The sequence below is a fragment of the Erinaceus europaeus genome, chromosome X, assembly GCF_950295315.1.
Source record: "Erinaceus europaeus chromosome X, mEriEur2.1, whole genome shotgun sequence".
Classification (NCBI taxonomy): Eukaryota; Metazoa; Chordata; class Mammalia; order Eulipotyphla; family Erinaceidae; genus Erinaceus; species Erinaceus europaeus.
The window spans coordinates 73,794,857-73,813,318 of record NC_080185.1 but is presented as its reverse complement, the minus strand read 5'-3'; the positions used below and the strand labels follow the sequence as shown (position 1 = coordinate 73,813,318).

The 18,462-nt window shown below is 38.0% G+C and overlaps 1 protein-coding gene across 1 annotated transcript in view; it reads left to right on the top strand.

Annotated features, from left to right (window-relative positions):
* Positions 1-18,462, top strand: part of CHIC1 (cysteine rich hydrophobic domain 1) — a 77,747-nt gene that overhangs the window by 354 nt on the left and 58,931 nt on the right. The window contains exon 2 of the mRNA XM_007526065.3: positions 12,440-12,494. Coding sequence (XP_007526127.1) covers positions 12,440-12,494 — 55 coding nt within the window. The remainder of the gene's footprint in view (positions 1-12,439; positions 12,495-18,462) is intronic.

Genomic DNA, 18,462 nt, shown 5'->3' with positions numbered 1-18,462 from the left:
AGGCATACGGAAAGGACACCTGGGCTAAATAGAGAAACCAAGATAGGTGTAAAGAAGTGAGGAGGATGCAAATGTGATGCACCAGTGCCTAATACAGAGTGAATATATAGGTCTATATAGGTTTCGCAGCCAGAGGCACTGAAGTACAGTAGTCTTTGCTTCTGTGTAAGTGAATTGTCTTCAAACTGCAGGCTTCTTTACTGCTAGGATTGTTGTCTAGTGGAACATGGGTGACTGCTGTGACAGGTGACAAAGCATGGACTTGGGATTCTCCAAAATAGAAGAATGATATATTTTGTAAATAATATCCACCCCCCCATCCACTCACATATTCATCCATCCATTTTTCCCATCTGATCCCTGCATGGATGAATGTAACAATCCTTTACGTCTTGATAACTGTGCACTCTGACATCCCTTAAATATCACGCAATTAGATGAGGTTCAGGTTGAAAGGCAGCTATGGATAAGTAGAAATAGTGAAATGAGAGTGAGGGCTCTTGTATGCTTTTCCCAGCCTTGTCTTTTTACTGACCATGTGACCTTGGAAGGTTACTTCCTATTTCTAAAGCTTTTCAGCCCTGAGATAGTTTTAGATGCCTTCAGAAGATTGTATATTTTCAAACATTAAATATGCAAGTAACACACACACACACACACACACACACACTCTCTCTCTCTCTCTCTTCCCTAGCAACTGAGGATTTCTTTGAACATTTTGTAGTGACTAAAAAATTTGAAATCCCGGATCATATTTGAGAAAATAAAACAAGGTAGTTACAAAGCAAAAGAAGACTTTTGTGGTTCTGTAGATTTCAGAAAGTGCTTTTCTCATTTTTTATGTGCTTGAGCTGTAAATAATTGGAAGTTTGAATATTGTGCCATATTCTTTCCCTTAACTGACTTCTTACTGCATTTTAAAAATGCAACCATTTTTTCCCTATCAAGTCATACTACCTGATTTTAGTAATAGCTCTCCTATCCCATTTGACTTTCAATTTCAAGTAATATATATGAAATCACATAATATGTAAGTCATGTGATAGCCTTTCATTTTAATGTGTTCAGTATTTTGACTGTAATGTTCTTTTGTGACCTTTGCGTGAAACATGGACAGTTTTGAGAAAATAGAGAATGTTGGAGAGATTTTTAGATCTGATTTTTTTGATGAAGCAATTTCAACACAATTTTTCTTCCAAGATTTTTGCAAATAATTTACAATGTTCAGATAACAGCTTAGTGTATTGTTTTACTTTTCCACTCATTTCATCACTAAGGAGACAATTTATTACTCAGACAAATATGATTCTGGCACCAAAGGTTAATTTCATGCAGATTATTTCACATGACTGAACTCAGCAATGGAACTTCATTTGTTCCCTCTCTCCTCTATTTTCCGCATTTTAAAAAATTGCAAAGGGGAGGAGCTTTGAATTATAAAAATTCTATTGAATGTATTTGGATGGTTCATTAAAATCTTCCCACAACCATGGGGAAGATTTTAATGAACCATCCTATTTTCAGTGAAAAATTAAGCATTAACACTTAGCTATATTCAGATCCTTGTGATTGAACCTCTCAGCTTAAAGACTCTGGAACCACGAGTGTGAAGTAGTGGTGCTAGTAGTAACTGATAGTATTCATTGAATTAAGCCAAAATCTGAAGAGCAGCAAGCCAGTAATCAATAACCAATGAATACAGTTTTGAAAATTATTTAATTATTTTATTCTACATTCTCTCACCTAGAAATCATATATGACATTATATGTCTGAGACTAAAAAATAATATCCTTTGATAAATAGTTTTTTATTAGTGATTTAATATTGATTTACAAAATTACAAGATAACAGGTGGATAACTCCACACCATTCCCACCACCAGAGTTCTGAATCCCTATTCCCTCCATTGTAAGCTACAACAATTCTCCTAAGGTTGCAGATATGGGTTAACTATTATTTCTACAACTCTCTATATATATTTGTATATATTTGCCCATTTTTTCCATGGTCCTATCTTCTCTTCCTTTCTAGGTCACACATACACCTATTACTACATCCAAATGTCCCTCCCTATAAAAGTCTAAATGTTTAGGGCAAAGTTTTACTGGCTTTGATGAACTGGTCTTTTAATGATAGTGATACTTTCTCTATATCAGATAATGTAAGATCCTTAGAAAACAGTTAATCTAATTCTGAGATGTCTAAAATGCCCACTTCTGTAATTTCTCTGTCATAGGAGTATTAGAGTTATCATATATTATTTATCCTTTTCTTCCAACTCCTTTTTCTCCATTCTCTGTGCAGTGTTTTTTTTTTTTCTATAAAGGACCTTATTTCTTTCTTTTTCAAAATTTCTTTATTGGGGAATTAATGTTTTACATTCGACGGTAAATACAATAATTTGTACATGCATAACATTTCCCAGTTTTCCATATAACAGTACAACTCCCACTAGGTAAAGGACCTTATTTCTTTATAAACTTGTAGATTCAGGAACCAGGGGCCAGATGTTGGTGTACTTGGTAGAGCACACATATTACCATGCTCAAGGACCCAGGTTCAAGCCCCTAGCCCCCACCTCCAGGGGGGGAAGCAGCTTCACAAGCAGTGAAGCACTGTTGGCAAGTGTTTCTCTTTCTCTTCCTCTTTATCTCCCTTCCCTCTCCATTTCTGTCTCCATAAATAAATTAATTAAAATGAAAAATTAAATTAAAAAAGTTAAATCTGGGACCGTGATTTCAAACTTTATCTTTGTCTTTCTTTTTTTAATTGCCTCAAGGTCTATTGCTGGAGCTAGTTGCCTACATGATGATTCCACCTCTACTGGTGGCATCCCCCCCTTTTTTTAAAACTTGATACAGAGAGAAATTGAAGGGGGTGTATAGAAAGGAAGAGAAAAAGAGAGAAATCTGCTTCATTGGTTCATGAAGATCTCTCCCCCGCAGGTGGGGACGGGGCTTGAGGCCTGTACCTTGCTCATTGTATGGTGTGTGCTTATCCAGGTGTGTCACCACCTAGCTCCAAACTCAGTATACCTTTTTTTCTTATTTTTTAACTAGTTTATTTATTTGATGGATAAAGACAATGAGAAATTGAGAGGGAAGGGGGAGATAGGGAATGAAGAAGGGAGAAAGGGAAGGAGACCTGCAGCACTGCTTCAATGCTGGTGAAGGTTTCCCCTTGCAAGGTGGGACCTGGGGATTGAACCTGGGTTCTTGTGCTCTGTAATATGTATGTTCTTTTGGGTGCACCATTGCCCAGCCCCCAAATTCAGTATCTTAAACCAACCATTTTCCCTCCCCAACGTTATAGTTGACCCACTTCTGACCTTAATATTACCATTCAAATCTCCAAGCATATTTTTTACTGGATAGAGACAGAGAGAAATTGAGGGGGGTAGGGGGGTAGAGGGGGATAGAGAGACCTGCAGCCCTGTTTCACCACTCGTGAAGCTTTTCCCTTGCAGGTGGGGACTAGGGGCTTGAACCTGGGTCCTTGAACACTGTAATTGGTATGCTTCACCAGGTGTACCACCACCTGGCCCCCCTTCCAGCATATTTTAAAATATTGGATCATTTTAACTTTTTCTTCTCCTTGAATTGTTCTGTGCCATTCTGTCCTAGAATTGTGCCATCAAGCCTTTTAAAAAGTCTATTTTTCATTTTTTAAGAAACCACTATTTGTATTCATTTACTTATTTATTATTGTATAGAGATAGAAATTGAGAGGAGGAGGGGAGATAAAGAAGAAAAGAGGCAGAGAGACACCTGTACCCCTACTTCACCAGTCATAAAGCTTTCCCCCTGTATGTGGGGACCGGGGCCAGGGGTTTGAACCTGGATCCTTGTGCACTGTAATGCATACAGTTAACCAAATACACCACTGCCTGACCCCAATTTTTCATTTTCTTCATTTCTACTGGCACCTTTTTGGTTTGGGTTGTCCTTGTCTGCTTGAATCATTGCCACAGTCTGTTACTTCACACTCCAGTTCATGCTGCATGCTTGTTCCATAACAATTTCTTTTTTTTTTCTCCAAGTCTTCACCAAGTCTTGTATCATTTAACCATATCTGGTAGACTTTTTTCCAGCTAAAGAGTAAGAGACAGGGGGAGGGAGGGAGGGAGAGAGAGAGAGGAGAAATACTACAGTACCACTGCCAGTACCACTAGTGAAACTTCCTTTTCACATAATGCTCCCATGTAGTAACTAGGCCTTGAACCCAAGCCTCACGCATAGTAAAGTGTGCTCTGTACTGGGTGAATTATATCCCACCCCCCACCCTAAAACAATTTCTTAAAATACAGTTTCATCACAGCCTGGGCATTAGGGCAGTTACTAGAGCTTTGAACTTGAAAGCATGAAATCCTGAGTTCCGTCTCTAACATCACATTTGATGCTCTGGTTGTTTCTCTTGTGTTAATAAACAAATAAATCCTTTAAGAAACACTAGGAACAAGGGAATCGGGTGGTAGCACAGTGGGATAAGCGCACGTGGCACAAAGTGCAAGGACTGGTGTAAGGATCCTGGTTCGAGCCCTCCACTCCCCACCTGTGGCGGGGGGGGGGGGGTTGCTTTACAGGCGGTGAAGCAGGTCTGCAGGTATCTATCTTTCTCTAGCCCTCTCTGTCTTCCCCTCCTCTCTCCATTTCTCTCTGTCATATCAAACAACGATGACAACAATAGCAACAATAATAACTATAACAGCAGTAAAAAAGAAACACTAGAAACTTTAAAAATACAGTTTAATCATGTCGCTTTCCTGCTGCAAAGCCTGCATTGGCTCTTAATTAGAACTGAATTTCTTTTTTTAATATTTATTTAATTTATTTATTCCCTTTTGTTGCCCTTGTTGTTTTATTGTTGTAGTTATTATTGTTGTTGCCGTCATTGTTGGATAGGACAGAGAGAAATGGAGAGAGGAGGGGAAGACAGAGAGGAGGAGAGAAAGATAGTCACCTGCAGACCTGCTTCACCGCCTGTGAAGCGACTCCCTTGCAGGTGGGGAGCCGGGGTTCGAACCGGGATCCTTATGCCGGTCATTGTGCTTTGCGCCACCTGTGCTTAACCCGCTGCGCTACAGCCCGACTCCCTAGGACTGAATTTCTATGTTTTTGTCTTCTATACCCTTTTCACTCATCACCTCTTAGATGAAGAAAGCCTCATTGGATAGCCCCTATCTTTCTAATAGTACACCTCTCTATGTCTTTAATGAGCTAATCTGCAAGCATCTGCAGAATCTAGTTCTCTAAATACAAAATAAAACAAAAACCTCTTGAGAGCTACTATCTCAAAAAAAAAAAAGAAAAAAAAGCTTTACCATTACTATTGTGTTCTACTTTTTTCAGATAGAAAAACATAGAGGGTGGTCTGGGAAGTAGGGCAGTGTCAAGACTGTTAGACCTAAGCATTACATCCCAAGTTTGATCTCTAGCATAAGCATGCTGAAGAGTGATGCTCTAGTTCTCTCTCCCTCTCTCCCTGCCTCTCTCTGTCCCTCTCCCTCTCTCCCTCTCTCCCTCTCTCCCTCCTCCCTCTCCTTCTCTTCCCCTCTCCCTCTCCCTCTCCCTCTCCCTCTCCCTCTCCCTCTCCCTCTCCCTCTCCCTCTCCCTCTCCCTCTCCCTTTTTCTGTCCCTCTCCTTCTTCCTCTTAGATTTATCATTTAATGAGAGAGAGAGAGAGAGAGAGAGAGAGAAGGGAGAGGGAAAGAGGGAGAAAGAGGGAGAGGAGGAGATTAAATTAGTGAGTATATTTCATTCCCTATTTTTCTGGTCATCCTTTTTGTTTTTTGGGTTTTTTTGTTGTTGTTGTTGGTGGTGGTGGTGGTTTTTGTTTTTGTCTCCAGGGTTATCACTGGGGCTCCTGGAGGCTTTTTTTCTCCCTTTTTGTTGCCCTTGTTTATCGTTGTGGTTATTATTATTATTGTTGTGCCTGGGACCACTATAAGCCACAACTGAGAAGTGACTATGACTCTCATGGTTAAATTAGTGAGCATATTTCATTCCCTATTTTTCTGGTCATCCTTTTTGTTTTGGGGGTGTTTTATTTATTTATTTATTTATTTATTTATTTATTTATTTGTCTGCAGGGTTATCACTGGGGCTCCTGGAGGCTATTTTTTCCCTTTTTGTTGCCCTTGTTTATCATTGTGACTATTATTATTGTTGTCATTGCTGTCATATAGGACAGAGAGAACTCGAGAGAGGAGGGGAAGATGAGAGGGGGAGAGAAAGATAGACACCTGCAGACCTGCTTTACCACTTGTGAATCCACTCCCCTGCAGGTGGGGAGCCTGAGGCTTGAACCGGGATCCTTATGCTGGTCCTTCTGCTTTGCCCACCTGCGCCTAACCCGCTGTGCTACCACCCGACTCCCCCTCTGATTTTTTGTTAAAGCACTATACCATCCAAATAAACTTAGAAATATCTTGACCATTGCACTTTCCTGGTTCTCCTTTTTTTTTAGAAAAAATTTTAATCATTTATTTTTTTATTCCCTTTTGTTGCCCTTTGGTGTTTATTGTTGTAGGTATTATTGTTGTTGATATTGATGTCGTCCTTGTTGGATAGGACAGAGAGGAATGGAGAGAGGAGGGGAAGACAGAGTGGGGGAGAGAAAGATAGACACCTGCAGACCTGCTTCACCACCTGTGAAGCGACTCCCCTACAAGTGGGGAGCCAGGGGCTGAAACCGGGATCCTTCAGCTGGTTCTGGTGCCTCGCACCACGTGTGCTTAACCTGCTGCGCTATTGCCTGACCCCCCCCCCCCCAGCTTTTCCTTAACTGTCTCAATTATGGGTTTTTCCTTCCCCTTTTTGTCCCTGAAATGCCTGCAATCTTGTTCTGAATTCACTAATGTTTTCATTCTCTCCTTTCCCTAGGTGGTCTCATTTTAATTCTCATGTTTTTTTTTTTAAGATTCTATTTATTCATTCATGAGAAAATGATAGGAGAGAGAAAGAACCAGACATCACTCTGGTACATGTGCTGCCGAGGACTGAACTGAGGACCTCATGCTTGAGAGTCCAATGCCTTCTCCACTGCACCACCTCCCAGACCACAGTTCTCATGGTTTCAATTACCTCATGTCTCCCAACTATGTATTACTGTACAGACTGCCCAGATTCTTATCTGGGCATCTTTGCCTTTACTTTACCATTACTTCATTTTCACTTTTTTTTTTTTAGTTTTTCTTTTTTATTTTCTGATGAGGTCAGAGGGAAATACGGTGAGTGAGACAACTGCAACACTGCTCCACTTCTTTTGAAGATTCACCCCTGCAAATGGAAACCTGGGACCCCATCCTTACTCTATGGGGTATACTACCATCTGACCCTATCCACCATCATTTTAAATCCCAACAGAACTCTTCTTTCCCATACTCCCTTACACTCCTGTCCCAGATCCTCAAAGGATCACTTCTTCACCTGAGTTTAATGTTCCTCCACCACCTTTCCACCTCATTCTTGGCTACTCTTTCCCATTTACACTTTTCATAGCAGTCGGCAAGAAGTAGCAATATATAACCAAAAAACTTTCTTTCTGCGTACCACCATTTCTCTGATTCAGATCCATTTCACCACCCGAGTCAATTGTCTTTTCTTCATTCTTACCACTTTCAATTCTTTCAATTCATTCCCCGTATTGATGCTAGATAGAGACATCTCCAAGCTTTTAGTTTCTCACCATTGAGTATGATGCTGGCTGTGAGTTTGCTCTATGTAGACTCAACTAGATTTACAAATTTTACATCTGTCCCCTTTTTTGAAGTGTTTCTATCATAAAAAGATGTTGGACCTTTTTTTTTCTTGCATCCAGGCTTATTGTAGGGGCTCAGTGCCTGCTCCACAAGTCCACTGCTCCTGGAGTCCATTTTTCCCCCATTTTTTCCCTTTAGTTGCCCTTGTTGTTTCATTGTTGTTGTAGTTATTGTTGTTGTTATTGATATTGTTATTGTTGGATAGGACAGAGAGAAATCCAGAGAGGAGGGGGAGAGAAATATAGACACCTGCAGACCTGCTTCTCCACCTGTGAAGTGACCCCCCTGCAGGTGGGGAGTCTGGGCTTGAACTGGGATCCTTATGCCAGTCCCTGTGCTTCGCGCCATGTGTGCTTAACCCACTGCACTATTGCCCAACCCCTAGATGTTGGATCTTTTTAGAGGCTTTCTCTGCATTGAAATAATCATGTGGCTTTTACTTTTTCCTTTTGTTGATATAGTAGATTACATTTATTGATTTATATATAGTGAACCAGCCTTGCACCCCTGGGATAAATCCCACTTGGTCACAATGTCGAATGCAGTCTTTTTAATGCACCGCTTTATCCAGTTGGATAGAACTTTGTTCAATATCTTAACATTTATGTTCATCGAGGATATTAGTTTGTAGTTTTCTATTGCGTCTGTCTGCTTTGGGCATCAGGGTGATGTTGAATTCACAGAAGGTGATCAGGGAATATTTCTGTGTTCTTGAGACTTTGGAAGAGCTTGCAAAGTGCCAGGTATTCTTCTTTAAAGGTTTTGTAGAATTCATTCCTAAAACCATCTGGGCCTGCACTTTAAAAAGAATTTGTGTGTGTGTGATTATAGTAGGTTATAGAATTGTAGGATTATACAGTATAGTTCCACACCACAGCCACCACCAAAGCTTTGTACCTACCCCACCCTCTCCCATCTCTAAGAGATAATCACCAGAGTTTTCACAACATCTTGGGAACAGTTTGCTTGCTTCTGGGTTTTTGTTGTTGTTGTTGTTGTTGTTTGTTTGTTTGTTTAATTATTGTTGTTTTATTTTTTCTGGAAGTTCGTGCATATCAGTTCTTTAGATTCTACATATGTGTGAAATAATCTGGTAGTTGTCTTTCATCTCTTATTTCAATGAATGTAATCACCTCCAGTTCCCTCCATTTTGAACATAATACCATCTTTTTCAGTTGCAGAGTGATATCCCATGGAATATATATCCAATAACTTCTTTTTTATTTTGTGGTTAATAGTAGGCTAGAGGATTATAAGATTGGAGTGCATATAATTCCACACCTCACCCATCACCAAAGTTCTGTATCTCCATCCTCCCATCTTCCAGAGATAACCAAGTTGTCTGTCAATGGACATTTAGGCTACTTCCTCTCTTTGGGCACTGTAAATAATGCAGCTATGAATATGGGGGTACATATGTCCCTTTGGATAAATATTTGTGTGTTCTTTGGGTGAGTGCCCAAGAGTAGTATTGCCAGGCCATATGGTAATTTCATTTTTATTCATTTAAGGACTCTCTATACCATCTTCCAAAGGGTCTGCACCAGTTTACATTTCCACCATTTGTGAGATGGATTCTCACTGTAGTTATGATTTACATTTCTCTAATTATAGGTGAAATGGAACATTTCTTTATATGTTTGTGGGCCACGTGTATCTGTTGTTTGGAGAACTGTTTGTTCAGTTCTTTGGCCCACTTTTTTGGGGGCGTGGGGGGTCAGACAGGAGGTGTGCTAAGTGTTAAGCTGTACCAGTTCTTTATACTTGTTTGATATTAATCATTTGTCTGATGTGTGATGTCTGCTCTCAGTTACTGAGTTACCTGGTTATCCTTACGTGGTTTCCTTTGATGTATAAAAGCTTTTTAGTTTCAAATAGTCCCATTTATTTACTCTTGTTTTCATTTCACCTGTCCATGGACTCAGGTCTCCAAATGTCTTTGATGTTAAAATCCTGTAACATTTTGCCAATACTTTAAAGTTTCTGGTCTAACATGTACATACATCTTTAATCCATATTTATCTGATTTGGGGTGCATAGTGTTAGATGATAATCTAGTTTTACTTGTCTACATGTGGCTGTCCAGTTGTTTCTGTACCATTTGTTGAAGAGGCTTTACTTTCCCCATTGAATTGTTTTGGCCCCTTTGTCATATATTAGGTGATTGTATATGAGTGAGCTTATTACTGGGCTTTTAGTTCTGTTCCACTGATCCCGGTATCCACTTTTATTCAGTACCATGCTGTTTTAGTTACTATTGCCTTGTAGTATAAACTGAAGTTGAGGTGTGTGATGCTTTTTTCTCAAAAGTGTTTTTGCTCTTTGTGGGTTTTTTAATTACTTAATTAATTAATTTTGTAGTTCCACACAAATTTTTGGAGTTGTTCAGTTTCCTTAAAAGTTGCCACTGGGTTCTTGATAGAGATTGTGTAGAAATTGTAGATTGCTTTTGGTAGATTGGGCCTGGACTTTTATTGTTGGGAAGGCTCTTGATGACTATTTCAATTTATTTGACTGTAACTGGTCTATTCATGTTTTTAGTTCCTTCTGATTTGTGCAGCTTCTATGAAGAATTAATTATATGCCACCAAGCTAGAGAACCTGGAAGAGATCAAAAAGTTCCTAGAAGCATGTAACCTACCAAGATATTGGATTCTTAACATGTCTTTCAAGTGACCTGAAGACCAATATGCTATAAATTAGTTGAATCAAATAATACAACTGTTATTCAACAATCTTAAAACATACAGAATTCCATTAAACTACTAAGTAATATGGTAAAATAGTAAACTATGGTTTCTGTTCCCAAGGAGATTAATATAAAACAGAAGAAATATAAGGGTCATTATTTAAAGTTTGGTTTCCTCTTCTCAATAGACACATAATTTTGAACAAGTTACTTAAATGTTGTAAGAAGAAAGAAAGAAAGAAAGAAAGAAAGAAGGAAAAAGAAAATTATGTCATCTTCTTGTCTCTGAGCATAGATAACAATACTTCTCTTACATGGTTATCAGTTTTAAAGTACTATATTTAGGGGTTGGACTGTGGTGTGCCCAGTAGAACACACACATTGCCATCCAGGAAGACCAAAGTTCAAGTCCCCAACCCCCACCTACAGGGCAGGAAGCTTCAGAAACAGTGGAACAATGCTGCAGAAGCCCCCAAGGGGGGGGGGAGGAGGAGAAGGAGGAAGAGGGAGGGGAAGGAGAGGGGGAGGAGAGGAAGGGAAGTAAGCTGGGAGGGGGGGGGAAATGGCCACCAGGAGTATCAAGTAGAGTTGTTGTGCAGGTGTGGAACCCCACTGACAACCCTTGTGGCAAAAGAGATAAATACATGATAATAAATATGAATGTGTTTACCTTGCACAGTGTTTATCCTGTGGTAGTATTTTACTGTTTTCTCTCTTTTTTTTTTCCTTATAACCAGTCATCCAGTAACATAAAGTTGTAGTCACTATAATATTATCATTTTACATTCAGGAAGTGGTTTGTTATCTCCACTTAAATCAAAAGTGGGTAAATAACAGCTTGCACAATTTATTTTTACTTCTGACTACAGATTCTTCAGATTTCAGTGGGTACATTTGAAGAGTTAGAACTTTCCAGTCTGTTCTCTTTAACTGGTTGATTGAATCCATAAAGAGAATTCACATGATTCAACTTGTATATTTTTAGTCGTTGATCATAAGTTTTCAAATTCTGTAGTTCCACTGTAGTTCTACTTTTTATTAGAAAAAGTTTGTATATACACAAAAGCAGAAACAATGGTATAATCCAACCCCACATACTATGCATCAGTCAGCTGTAAAAGTTGTCAACTGAAATGGATTTAATGGAACATTTCAGTAGAAAATTGTTATTTCCATTTCTTTATCAGCGTTTCTGTTTTTTTTTTTTTTTAGTTTCATATCATGCATCTAGTTTGCTTCTAAATTTCATTTATTGTTAATTTGGGGGTTGGGTGTTGGCATACTTGGCTGAGTGCACATATTACAATGTGCAAGGACCCAGGTTCAAATCTCTAGTCCCCACCTACAGAGGAAAAGTTTCACAAGTGGTGAAGCAGTGCTGCAGGTGTCTCTCTGCCTCTCTCCCTCTCTGTCTCTTACTTCCTCTCAATTTCTAGCTGTCTATCCAATAAATAAATAATAGTAATAATAAACTGTTAATTTGGATTACTAATCAAATACCCAGGCTGGGGAGTGGTGCACCTGGTTGATTGCATATGTTACAATGCACAAGGACCCAGGTTCAAGCCCCTGATCCCTACCTGTAGGGAAGAATTTTCATGAGCTGCAAAGCAGTGCTTCAGGCATATCTCTCTCTCTCTCTCTCCCTCTCTATCTCACCTTCCCCGCTCAGTTTCTCTCTGTCTTATTAAATCAAATAAATATTTAAAAAGAAAGAAAAAGTAATTAATTAAATATTTGATTTTTAGAACATGCAAGGATACAACATCATTAATGACATGCCCCAGAGGTCCAAGGTTCAGTCCTGGGGACCATCATATGCCAGAATTGAGCAATGTTTTGTTCTCTCACTCTTTCTCACTCATTAAAATCAATAAATATGTTTAAAAAATGAATCAGAGCTTTAAAATAAATGACTTTACATCTCTAAAAGAGGCAAAGAGTTAAATATGCTGCATACAATATATTTTGTTCTCTCTTTGTCTTTAAGGTTTGGCTTGAGCAACAAGTTTGATACTGAATTTCCCTCAGTTCTAACAGGGAAGGTAAGTGAGAGTTTGCTTTGAATTTTTCCATTTATAAAACATTGTTTTATGATTTACTCAGTGTTGTGACAAATGGCTTTGATCCACAAGTAATGAAATCTAATTTCAATAAGCTAGTGTTCTGATGCTATGTACTTAGTAAAAGATCTTCATGCCTGCTATCCTACAAGCATTTATTTTGTTCATTATTAATTTGTGCCTACTGTTATTTACTTAACTGTTTAGCTTTGCCAGTTTTGTCTCTTTCCTCAGCACATGGAACTACTTTTTCCATTCAGATTCATAGTTTTCAGTCTTTACAGAGTTAATAAAATCATTGCTTCTTAGCGTCATTTTCTCCACTACTTTTAAAATACCCTGTGGTAGGATTTGCTGTATATTAAAAGAATAAAATTTTGTTCAGATGCTTTTCTGCCCTTTATAAATAGTTGGGAGTTTCTAAAATTAGACATAATTCGTTCAATTTATATTATCTTTCTTTTTTAATATTTATTTATTACCTTTTGTTGCCCTTGTTGTTTTATTGTTGTAGTTATTGTTGTTATTGATGTCATTGTTGTTGGATAGGACAGAGAAAAATGGAAAGAGGAGGGGAAGACAAGAGAGGAGGAGAGAAAGAGAGACACCCGCAGACCTGCTTCACCACCTGTGAAGTGACTCCCCTGCAGGTGGGGAGCCGGGGGCTCCACCCGGGATCCTTTTGCCGGTCCTTGCTCTTTGCGCTACTTAGGCTTTACCCGCTGCACTACCACCCGACTCCCAATTTTTATTATCTCTCTATAACTTGATTGATCAGTACCCTATGGCAACTTCTAGCTCGATATTTAAAGATTTTTTTAGAATTCAGAACTGTGTTTAGAAAATTCTATTAGAATAGTGATGTTTACTTCTAGGCCCAAGTGGAAAGGCTTTGACTAAGAGATAAAAGGTATTTATATGTGTGTGGTATTTCAGGAAATATAGAAAAGCCATTATATTATAAAATAGTAATTTCTGAGTGGTTAATACCTGACTGCCTAGTGCTGAAATGATGGTTTGGTGTTAAAAGAAGTTAATCTTTTGCATTTTGAATCTTGTAGTTTAATCTCATGTTTATTATTAATACTAGAACAGTGCTATGCTAATATAGATTTTAAAATAACTCCATTCTCTAAAAGCTGTAATTACTTTTAATTTGTTCTCATTCTAAACTCCTTGAGAATGGGATAAAATATTCATATTGATAATTGGCTCTTTTTTTTTTTTTTTTTTTTTTTGCTGTGATAGATTTTTCTGGCTGCTACTTTCCTTACTGTTGGTCTAATACCTAACTTCTCCCTAGCCTAACTGGGGACTGGGGAAAGGGAAGATACATCCAGTTCTCTTTTTATTTGTTATTGTAGAGATTGTAAGAAATTTTAATTTAACCTTAGAAGATAGCTTATACTTTATTTTCTTTATCCTCCTGATCCTGAAATATAAGAGCTAGCTGGAGACAATTTGGAGTAGTTAAACAAGCTTTGTGGCTCAGTTCACTCTCCTCAAATATTTGGGATAAGCTCACTCCTAGAAAGAACTTAAGAAACAGGAACAGAAAGGCAAGACATAAAGTAAAACTAGAACTGGTTTATTGTATTGCACCAAAGCAAAGGATTCTGGGGAAGGAAGACACAGAGAAGGGTGTGTGTATGGGGGGAGGGTTTTCAGTTCCTGATACAAGATGATAGACCTAATTTGGGGATGAGAGTGTCTTATAGACACCTATCTTTGTGAGATAAGAAGTTGTACCCCTGTTCCAACAACTGTATTGTAAATCATTAACCTCCCAGTAAAAAAATAAAGGAGAAAAAAAAAAGCTTTGGGGGCCTGGCAGTAGCGCAGAGGGTTAAGCATACATGGCATGAAGCGCAAGACCTGCAAGCACAGGACCAGCATAAGGATCCCGGTTGGAGCCCTGGCTCCCCACCTGCAGGGGGTAGGGATTGCTTCACAAGCAGGTCTGCTGGTGTTTATCTTTCTCTCCTCTTCTCTGTCTTCCCTTCCTCTCAATTTCCTTCTGACCTATTCAACAACAATGACAGCCATAACAACAACAAGGGCAACAAAAGGGGAAAAGCCTCCAGGAGTAGTAGATTCATAGTGCAGGCACCAAGTCCCAACGATAACCCTTGAGGCAAAAAAAAAAAAAAAAAAAAAAAAACTTTGAAGTGAAATCTGAATTGGAATCCAAGTTCTGTCACTGTTTCACTTTTGTGACTTTGAGAAGATTTTTTCTGAGCCTCATTTCTTTTTTTTTTCCTTCCTTTTTTTAATTTTTAATTTTTTTCTTTTTTTTTCTTTTTTATTTAAGAAAGGATTAATTAACATAACCATAGGGTAGGAGGGGTACAGTTACACACAATTCCCACCACCCAATCTCCATATCCCACCCCCTCCCCTGATAGCTTTCCATTCTCTATCCCTCTGGGAGCATGGACCCAGGGTCATTGACTCTGAGCCTCATTTCTTAAACTAGTGCTGCTGCTGCTGATAACACATTGCTTGCTATAGTAAAAGTTTCTAGAATATTGTTAAGATACTTATTACATTCCAGTATTAGTTATGATTGCTGTTGGTCATTAGTCACTACTGTATTTCAGTTTTATCTTGATTGTTTTTCCAGTTTTCTTTAGTCACCAGCTTTCAGTATTTAAATTGGTTTTGCACTTCTATGTTCTGAGGAATAGTGTATTATTTGTCTTCTTTACTATTGACTTTTTAATCTCTCCTGTGATAAAATGTCAAATCAAAACTGGGAAGATAGCATACTGGTTATGTAAAAGACTTTCACACCTGAGGCTCTGAGCTCCCAGGATCAATCCCTAGCACCACCAAAAGCCACAACAGAGCAGTGCTCTGGTCTTTCTCTCTGTGTGTCTTTATCACTTTCGTAAAAAATAGGTAAATAGGGGGCTGAGAAGTAGCACACTGAGTTAAGTGCACATAATATGAAGCACAAGGGCCTGCACAAGGATCTCAGTTTGAGCCCCTGGCTCCCCACCTGTGGGAAGGGGGGCGGTCTGCAAGCATCTAACTTTCTAACTCCCTCTCTATCTTCCCCTCCCCTCTCAATTTCTTTCTGTCCTATCTAATAAAAAATGGGGGGAAAATGGCCTCTAGGAGCAGTGGATTCATAGTGTTTGCACCGAGCCCCAACAAAGACCCTGGAGGCAAAAAAAAAAGATTTAAAATAGATAAATAAGTAAAATATTTTTAAATGTCAAAGCTTTCCACATTATTATTATGAGGTAGGGATAGTCCCTCATTAAGTTAACATTAGACAATATGTGGCCATTTCACTTTTTAAGATACAAAAGAACCTTTCGATATCTGATTTTTGGCTCCACTTTCTAGTACATTCTATCTTTCTATACTGATTATTTAGAAAACTTTTTCAGTTGAAGCATGAAGCATGAAGTTTAGATTTGTTTTATATGAATTAATCATAAAAATGCAAATAAAAATGACTGGAAAAATCTTTTGGATAATAGAATATTTGTGGAAAATATCAGATTCAATATTTAAATTAAAGTGAATGTGAATTAAAGCATAGCTAATAAATACACACTTTTTACATTTCCTTTGTATTGCTAATTGCAAAAATAGAATATTCAAGCAAAAGACTTTCATCTTTAAAATTTGCCAATTTTATATATACCTGAAATCTTCAGAATCTCTTTATACCTCTGAATTTCTTCAGAAGCCATCTAATACTAAAAAATCACCAAATTGGGGCTGGGTGGTGGCACACCTGGTTGGGTGCACATGTTACAGTGCTCAAGGCTCTAGGTTCAAGCCCCTGGTCCCTACCTGCAAAGGGGAAAGCTTTGCAAGTGGTAAAGCAGTGCTGCAGGTGTTTCTCTGTGTCTCTTCCTCTCTATCACCTCCTCCCCTCTTGATTTCTGCTTATTTCTATCCAACAAATATTTAGAAAAAAATTTAAAAATCACCAAATCAAAAAATAAGTGCAGTTTTTTTAAATTAGAGTAGTAAAAATGTTAAACTGCTTTCGGTGTACATTCATACAACCTAAATGATCTGGATATAAAATATTCTTAGATATTTTCTTTTTGGGTGACCTTTTTTAATAGCACATAATATACATAATATACATACAAAATTTTCTCATGTACTGAACAAAGTATAAATGATACTATCATGTATTTCTTAGTTCAGTTTTTGCTGATGAAAAAATGCTAATAGGAATTCTGAAAGTCTTTTCTAAAGTTACATGGTAATACCACCAGTTTTATTCATCAGTCTGGTTACATGTGCTGCTAGGGATTGAACTCAGGACCTCACGCTTGTGAGTCCATTACTTTATCCACTGCACCACCTCCCGGACCACGTTTTATCCATTTCTTTATCATTTACATTTTATATTATATTGAATATAACATTAAATATTATATTTTATATTATATTTACTATAGTATTTTATATTATAATTAATATTTTATATTATATCTATATTTTTCATTAGCTATTGTTTTATTTGTATAAGTTATTTTAGATTGTCAAAGTGTTTTTCTGATCACTAAGGGGAAAAGACAGAATGAGTTTACATGAACTGGAAGTAAAACTAAAAGAAAAAACAAAGATCTGAAATACAGATAGCAATTTTTAAAGAGATTGTTATTTATTCATGAAGAATGATAAGTAGAGAGAGAGAGAGAGAGAGAGAGAGAGAGAGAGAGAGAGCCAAATATCACTCTGGCACATATGCTTCCGGGGCTTGAATTTGGGACCTCATGTTTGAGAATCCAATGCCATGCCCACTGTGCTACCTCCCAGACCACAGATAGCAAATTTTGTGTAAAATCATTTTGAAATGAGATCAGGGAGGTAACACAACAGACTTTGATGCCTGAAATACAAGAAATCCCAGGTTCAGTCTCAGTCCCTGACACTACTATAATCCAGAGCTGGGCAGTACTCTGAATATATATACATGCATACATATTTACATGTATATAGTAAATGTAGGAGCTAAAATTGGAAAAACTATCATTTAAAAAATTAGTCATCTAAGGTAGGAGGGGAGGATACAAAACTCTGGTGGTAGGTATAGTGTGGAACTATACACTGTAATCTTACAATCTTGTAACCTACTGTTAATCACAAATAAAAAAAACTAAGTAGTCATCTAGTATGAATGAAATTCTAAATATCTTCTGTACCTAAACTATGTAAAATTACAGAGTAAATTCTTAAAACCTAAGAAGTCATTTGACAAATATATTTGTCTTTTAGTACAAATATATATTATATTAAGTGCAGTAAAGATTGTTTTACAGGCGCCAGGTGTTTGCACACCTGGTTGAGCAGACACTTCACAGTGCACAAGGACCCAGGTCCCCAACCTGCAAGGGGAAAGTTTTGTGAGTAGTAAAAGATTGTTTTACTCATTTAACTAAAGCTCTTCCATGATAATACATATCAAGTATGTATGTCCAGAAAGTGAAAGAACTTTAGAAAAGTAAGTTTCTGGTCTTTAATTTGAAATAGTTAAGTGGTATTATAGGGAGATTAATGTGTAGTGCTGGTAATTGAAAACCTTAAAATAGACCTTTTTTTAAGGAATTTGTTTGTTTATTATTTAGATACTGCATAAAGGCAGAGAGTAAAAGACTACAGCACCAAAGCTTCCTTCAGTGCAGTTTGGGACAGGCTTGAACCTGGGTCTCACATATGGGAAACAGCACACAATCCAAGTGAACTATTTCCTGGCCCCATAAATTAGAACTTACAGGTCTGACAAAATAGCTTATCTGGATAGTGACCCAAGTTCGAACTCAGGTCCCACTGCATAGAAGGTCATTTCAGTGATATGGTGTCCCTGACCCCCATCTCTGTTTTGCTCTATCTCTTTCTGTCTAAATTAGTCAGCACAGAGTGGTGAAGCCCTGGTTGTAACAACACCAAAAATAGACCCGCAGGGTAGGTAGCA